A 7,107-nucleotide genomic window follows, 5' to 3' on the forward strand; every position below is an offset into this window, starting at 1 on the left:
GTTGTGCTCAAGAGCTCCAGCCTGGAAGGCAGGTCCAGGGAGAGCCAGCCCGCAGTGGAGCCGATTCCCGCAGAAAGCAGGGCTTGCTTCAGTGCTGAATTCAGTTTGGTGCCAAATGCAAGCCCTGCTGCCAAGGAATAAGGGGGAGTGCCTTTGCCCGCTCCTGGCTGTTCTTGGCAGCCGCGGCTGTACCAGGCAGGCGTTGCCTGTCCCGCATGTGACATCAGGCGAATGTGGCTGAGGGAATTTGGAATTTGGCCTGCAGGCTGGAGGTTTCCCACCCCAGGTCTAGATATAGATAATGGGTTTTCATAAAGCATACAAGACAAAATCATAAAACATTCAAAGACAAAAAACAAAATCAAAAATAGTTAAACAAAAAGAAAAAAAGAAAAAAAAAAAACAAAAATAAAAAATAAAGAGTAAAATATTGACTTCCCATTTGTCAAAGATCAAATCAGTTATAAGTCTATAATATATAACAATCCTGTCTCTTAAGTCATATTATAAAATCACTTTCCTCCAGTAGTTATCTTACTTAATCATCAAATCTCATAAACATTACTTTATTCTTTCCACAAAAAGTCAAAGAGAGGTTTCAATTCTTTAAGAAATATATCTATCAATTTTTTTTTCCAGATAAGCATATCGATTAATCCATCTCATTACTAATTATGATAATCTTATTGTCATAACCATAGTCAAAATAAACATTTCAATTAATCCATCACATCAGAATCTGTTAGGTTCAGTAATTTCAGTAGCCATTGTTCTATTATCCCTATTAGTTCCATTTTCCATCTTCCATCTTCAGTAGTCTTGTTAAGTCCAGTAATTTCAGTATCCAATCTTCCATTATCAGTATTCCATAATAATCTTGCTGTCAAAGCCATAGTCATATAGTAAGAGTCTGATGGGAATTACCTCTATCCCAAATATTTTCTTGCCATCCATTCTGAATAGGTTGCTGAAATACTGCTGTAAAATCATATCTCTGTTCTTTTTTTCAAAATACACTGGGTCATCTCTTGAAAGTTTTTCCATTGTCACATGGCTGCAGTTAATTCCATAGATTTTCTCTATATTGGGCTCCATCACATCATTCCAGTCCAGAAGATTATCCATGCCATTGATAACTTTATCTCTAGAATCTTCATTAATTTCTTCAGAGATAACATTGAATTCCAAACAATAGATTTTATTTCTAAAGTCCATAGACTCCAAATCTTGTTCCTGTTCCACGTTTGTTCCAATCTCCGGGATCTCCTCTCTCACAGGGACCCCTGTTCCAGTCTCCAGGGTCTCCTCTCTCACAGGGACCCCTGTTCCAGTCTCCAGGGTCTCCTCTCTCACAAGGACCCCTATGTCTTTAATCTCCTGTGTCTCCAAACAATAGATTTTGTTTCTAAAGTCCATAGACTCCAAATCTTTTTCCTGTTCCACGTTTGTTCCAATCTCCGGGGTCTCCTCTCTCACAGGGACCCCTTCCAGGGTCACCTCTCTCACAGGGACCCCTATATCTTTAATCTCCTGCTTCATTTTACTCAATTCAATTTTCAGCTCCTTACAACCCTGTCGCAGGTTTTGTTTCGTTATCTCAATCTCATCCATTATTTTCTGAAACATAGTTATTTCCAGCTTCTCAGCCACTTTCTTAATTGCCATTTTAAAAGAAAAATATAGGAAAACCACTTCTTATTTCAGCAACAATTGGGTTAATACTCCAGACTTGGTGACATCACAGTATAAACAGAGCAGACAGCCTTATCTCTCCATGCTTAAGTAAACAAAATGCAGTTCCCAGGATCGAAACAATTAATGGCGGTCGTCAGAAAACAGATTCGTCAAAATAAAATAGACCAAAAAGAGAGTAGTCTCAGACAATATAATATTCTTCAAAATAAAAATCTGGAATAGAAATCCCTCTTCTGTGTATATCTTTAGAATGCAAATCCAGGACAGCTTTTTGCAACAAAAACAGAGATAAGCTATTAATTAGTGAGTAGCAGAGAGAAGTTATGGCTCCCCAGTGAGATGTCAAAAACCGATCAATCTGGCAAATCTCTTTTTAAACAGCAACAATTTAAGTCAAGTAAAAGAAAAATATAGAAAGAAGGGTGCTTGCCTGTTAGTGCGTTCTCTCTTAGAAGATAAGATGAACGTTCGCTTTTCCAGATAGAGCTTGTTGTTAAAAATCCGTCCCACCTTCGTCGGCTGGACCTCGTCCCATAAATTAATGAGATCTGGTCGTCCCAACAAAAATAGGCTTTGAGGTTAATCTCTTCGTTTCTCCCTACCCGGGAGAAGTTTAATCAGTCAAAAAAAGAAAAAATCTGACTGATATATCTGAATAAGCTTCTTTTGAGGCAGGAGCCCGTCTCAAAAGCAGGCACAGGCTAAGTCACCCTTCCCGGAAGTCTGAATAAAAATTATTGAAAAAAAAAAATAGATATAGATAATGGGTGGGTGATCCTGTTGTCTCATTATGGGTGGTCTGCTTTCCTTTTATGTGTCCCTTGCCCTAGTGGGCCGGCATTCTGGCCTTCCTTCATGGCAGCCTCCGTCCTCTCCTCTCCCTTTGCAGAAGAGATCAAGGGTCTGCTGGCCACCCTGCAGCCTTCCAGCATTGCTGTCCCCACAGCGGAAGCAGAGTCCTGGGCTCTGGGAAGCAGCAGGATGGAGGAAGAGGAGGACCTTTACACAGCGCCTGAGGAGCCAAAGGCAGCCACAGTCCCCTCTCCTGCCAGCGTGGAGGAGGCTGGCTGGGCAGACATTGCCACCATTGAGGAAGGACCGCTGACCTTTGCGGGCCCCGAGAGCAGCGTGGAGGAAGAGGAGGCCCAGCTGCTGTTGGCCATCCAGCAGTCCATGGACAGTGCACGGCAGGAGGAGGAGCAGCTGCGCTGGGCCACGGAGCTCTCCCTGCGTTCCTGGGAGCAGGAGCAAGCCCCCAGCCCAGACGCCGCCACCCTCTCGGCGATGAGCATCTCCCTGGAGGAGGCGCTGCAGGCAGCCGATTCAGTTCAGCTTGTGGTCTTTGTTGGGTCAGAGGAAGATGTGGGGCCCTTGGCCCAGGGGCTGGAATTGGCGCTGCGGGCCCAGCTGCGGGAGGAGACCGTGCACAGCGAGGCCTTGCAGTCTCTGCCGGCCCTCTGCCGCAGCTATCTGGCGCATCTAGAGCGGAAGCACGCCGTCCGCATCTCGCTGGCCGGTGCAGTGGCCACAGTGTGTGGCTTTGCTGACTACCCTGTGGCTGCCACCCGTGACCTTGCGCTCCTTCTCACCCGGTTGCTGCGTGCAGAGGAGGCTGGCAGGGGCTCCGGGGACGTCCGCTGGGTCCACTGGGAGTCCTTGGGGCGTGGTTCTCCCACCCCGTATTCAGCTCAGGCCAGCGCCCTTCTGGAGCAAGCCTGGCACCGAGGGCACAAGCGCCTGGACGTGTTCTTTGATGGGCGGCCCTTCACCATTGACTTTGAGCGCATGGAAGAGTACGACCTCAGCAGTGCCCACACTCTGCCCATTGGCCGCATTGAGCCCCCAGCCCCACCCCCCACCCCAGGTACATGCTCTTGCCGCCCCCACTGTGTCAGAGGCTCAGGGCAGAAATTGGGTGTGAGCCCACCTGGAGCCCTGTGGGGTCCTCTTGATCAGAGAGCGGACCCTCGTCTTGGTGTGGGTGGGAGACTTGGAGCAGACACCCTTCTCCTGACAGACAGTGCCCCTGTTTGCAGGCCCTCCTGGCCCCATGGCCCTGGCCGAGGACGAAGTAAAGCTGGTGCTGCTCACTGAGGGCTCGGAGGAGTTCCGGGAGACGGTTCGGCGCTTCTATGACACGCTTGAGGATTTCCACAACAAAATACGCATCATCAAGGTATGCTTGGGGGCAGCACTGGCCTGGGAGAGCTTGAGGCTACCATGCCACACAGCAGGGGGCGCCGGCATGGCATCTGATAGCACAGACTTCCCCACTTAGGCCTCCCCCTGCTGAAACTAGGTTCGCATTGAGCGGTGTTCAAGAAGTCTCGAGGATTAGTGCTCGTGCAATGAGATTCCCACACCTTCCCGATAATCTGCTAGGAGGGGAAACCCACAGAGCAGACATGGGGGTGCATGAGGAGAGGAGGGGGAGAAAGTTCTGTTGTGCAAAGAAGAATCCTGGTGCTGATGGACTGTTCACTTCAGCACCAAGCTGAGTCCAACCTCCCATTCTGTTGTGGCCAGGTGATAGGTTGCGGGGGGAGGGGGTGAGCATGACAGTCTCCCCAGTTCGCAGACGTGCCCACGTCAGACCCTTAAAGTGGGGTGGCCCCTGTGGATGCAGTCTCTGTGGCTCACCGTCCTGTTCCTAGCGCAGTATTTGCCCTTTTTGGTTCCTGTTGTGGGGGCTGGGTGGGGGGCTCATAATTATGTCAGCTTTAGAGCACCCAGTTTGCCTGCAAAGGGTCCTGGGTGTGGTCCTTGCTGGAGGGGCAAGGGAAGCCGTGGCTTTATCTGGCTGTGTCCTGCACTGGCTGCCAGTGGCTCTGTGGAGTTCCCAGCCATGCGTGAAGATGCTGCTGGGGTTGAACCCGGCATCTTTGATAGGGGAGGCAGTCACGCCTCTCCCCTAAAGCCCCAGGGGCTGGGTGATAATGGCCGAGGGGCCAGACAGTGGAAGGCGGCTTGTGAGCTTCGAACGCACCTTTTGCTGCAGGGCGAGTTTCCAGCTTGGAAGGGTTTTCTCTAGTTACCCGGAGGCTGTCTCCCACCCCTGTGCCCGGGATGTGGCAGGAAGCCTGTGGCTGCTTGTGGTTATTAACCCTTTTTGGCCCACAGGATCCTTGGCCTGATTTGCAGATCCCAGCCCTCATTGCCCCTGCCCCCCACCCCGTCGTGCTCATAGAGCAAAGAGTTGGCAAGAGGAGGGGCTCTTGCGGAGTCCAGCAATGGCTGCACCAAGCGCAGTCCTGTTGGCTCTGGCTGGCAGTGGCTCTATTGGGCCTCGGGCCAGAAGGGCCCTCTTCTGTCTTTTGCTGGAAGTGGAGGTGCTGGGATTGAGCCTGGCCTTCTGCAGGGGCTCCTGTCACCCAGCCTGGGCCCTATCAGGCCATAAGCCTCTGTCAGGTTTGCTTAAAAAACCACAACGGCGGCCAGAAGCTGGTTGCCTCTCCCATCCGAGTCCTCATGGCCTGAGGCGCCTTGGTCCACTTTCTTCCACTTTGCCCCCATCCCCTAGTTTAGGGTCCCTTTCGTGCTCGTGTGCGTGATGGGTGCTACAAGCAGCCCAAGTCCTGATGGCCTTGATGTGGAGCGCAGGAGGAGCCCCTCCTGCTGTGACGGCCCCCCATGTTGCCCCCCATGGCAGGTGGAGAAGTTGCTGCACCCGCTGCTCTACCAGCAGTACCAGCTGAAGAAAGTGGCCATGCAGAAGGCCTGTGGGCAGCAAGAAGCGGAGCGTGTCCTCTACCACGGCACCACGGAACAGTCCTGCCGTGAGATCTGCCAGCATGGCTTCAACCGCAGCTTCTGTGGCAAGAACGGTGAGCTGGCTGGGCCTTTGGGTCCCTGTGGGAGGGGGGAGAGTCTTCCTTTGATGCCCCTGGGGCGATGCCCAGGCCCAGAGCAGAGGTCGTAGTGTGCCCCCGCATCTCCTTCCAGGGCTCCTGACCCACAAGCTCCAGGGGAGGGAGCCTGTTCCCCCCGATGTTGTTGGCCTCCAACCCCCCAGTCAGCATGTCCAGGAGTTGAGGGTGGGTGGGAGGTGATCCAGCAACACCCAGAGGGGCCACCACAAGCACTTAAGAAGAGCCTGCTGGGCCAGGCCAGTGGCCCAACTAGTCCAGCATCCTGTTCTCACAGTGGCCAACCAGCTTGGGAAGCCTGCAGAAAAGCAGCACCTCTGAGCACAAGAAAGCTCTCTCTCCCCCACAACTCGCCCTGGAGTTTCCAGCAACTAGAATTCAGAAGTTTACTGCCTCTGACTATGGATGTTCCTCAGCAGCTTCCAAAATGGACAGTTTGGTCCCACATGCTGGGGAGGGGGTCTCCTCTCATTCATACCTGACTGGATGTTTGTTCCTGCCCGGATATAGAACCCCTTGTGGGTAAACAAGGCAGGGCAGGTGTGAGTTCTTCAGCCGCCCTCTTTCTCCCAAGGCAGATCTTGTCTATCTTTGGAGATGTGGGGCAGCAGCCTTGGATGTTCCAAGGAGGGCCACCAGGTAGTGACACAGGGAACTACCGGTCCTGGTGCTGATTTGTGCCCCCGGTGTGTCTCGGAGATGGCCCATGTGGGGAGGGACACAGAGGCTCAGCAGGCCACAAGAGAGGCTTTCTTGAAAGGGGTCTGTGCAGAGACGCCCTCTGTCTCTCCAGCCTGCTGCTTGGCTGGGCCCCCTTGCCTCTCCAGCGGACACTGACTGGCCCTTCCTTTCTCTTCCTTCTGCCAGCCACGCGCTACGGCTACGGTGTGTACTTTGCCGTGAAGGCCTTCATCTCGGTGCAGGAGCAGTACTCTCCCTCCAGCAGCAATGGCAACAAGTACATCTTTGTGACCCGGGTGCTGACCGGGGACTACGTGCTGGGCAGCCAGAGCATGCGAGCGCCACCCCTGCGAGAAGGGGATGCTGCGCTGCGGCGCTATGATAGCACAGTGGACAGCCCCCATACTCCTGCCATCTTTGTCATCTTCAATGACACGCAGGCTTATCCCCAGCACCTCATCACCTGCAGGTGGTCTAAGCCCCATTGAAGGGGTGTGGGAGGACGGGTGGCTGTTCTGCCCTCGTGCGCTCTTTCCCCTTCCAGACCCACAAGTGTCCTTTCTGCTGGTGGGTGAAAGAGAACATGTTGGCACTTGGGTAAAGGGTGGAGGGCAGGTAAGATGCCTGACTGTGGCCCTCTTGGGCTGGTGAAGTGCCTGAGTCTACACCCAGCACCTTGTGGGACAGGTGCTGGGCCTCACCTGCCTGCGGACTGTACTCCCGGGGAGGCTCTGCTGACACCAAGAGGCCTCCTTTGGGGGATGGTGCTACTGGTGCCTGCTTGGACCACCACTTTGAAGAGTGAGCATTGCAAGGGTGGGAAAGGGTTGTGCATTAAAAGGCACACAATAAAGAGGCAAACGTG

General features: G+C 52.6%; 1 protein-coding gene across 6 annotated transcripts in view; it reads left to right on the forward strand.

The window, feature by feature from the left end:
* PARP10 (poly(ADP-ribose) polymerase family member 10) overlaps window positions 1-7,107 on the forward strand; it is a 30,413-nt gene extending 23,306 nt beyond the window's left edge. For all 6 annotated transcript variants that reach the window (XM_061607232.1, XM_061607228.1, XM_061607227.1 and 3 more), the window contains 4 exons: window positions 2,585-3,559; window positions 3,732-3,871; window positions 5,345-5,519; window positions 6,429-7,107. In XM_061607232.1, the coding sequence (XP_061463216.1) occupies window positions 2,585-3,559; window positions 3,732-3,871; window positions 5,345-5,519; window positions 6,429-6,730 (1,592 nt within the window). In that variant the 3' untranslated portion in view covers window positions 6,731-7,107. The remainder of the gene's footprint in view (window positions 1-2,584; window positions 3,560-3,731; window positions 3,872-5,344; window positions 5,520-6,428) is intronic.

Source organism: Rhineura floridana, chromosome 1 (genome assembly GCF_030035675.1).
Source record: "Rhineura floridana isolate rRhiFlo1 chromosome 1, rRhiFlo1.hap2, whole genome shotgun sequence".
NCBI lineage: Eukaryota > Metazoa > Chordata > Lepidosauria > Squamata > Rhineuridae > Rhineura > Rhineura floridana.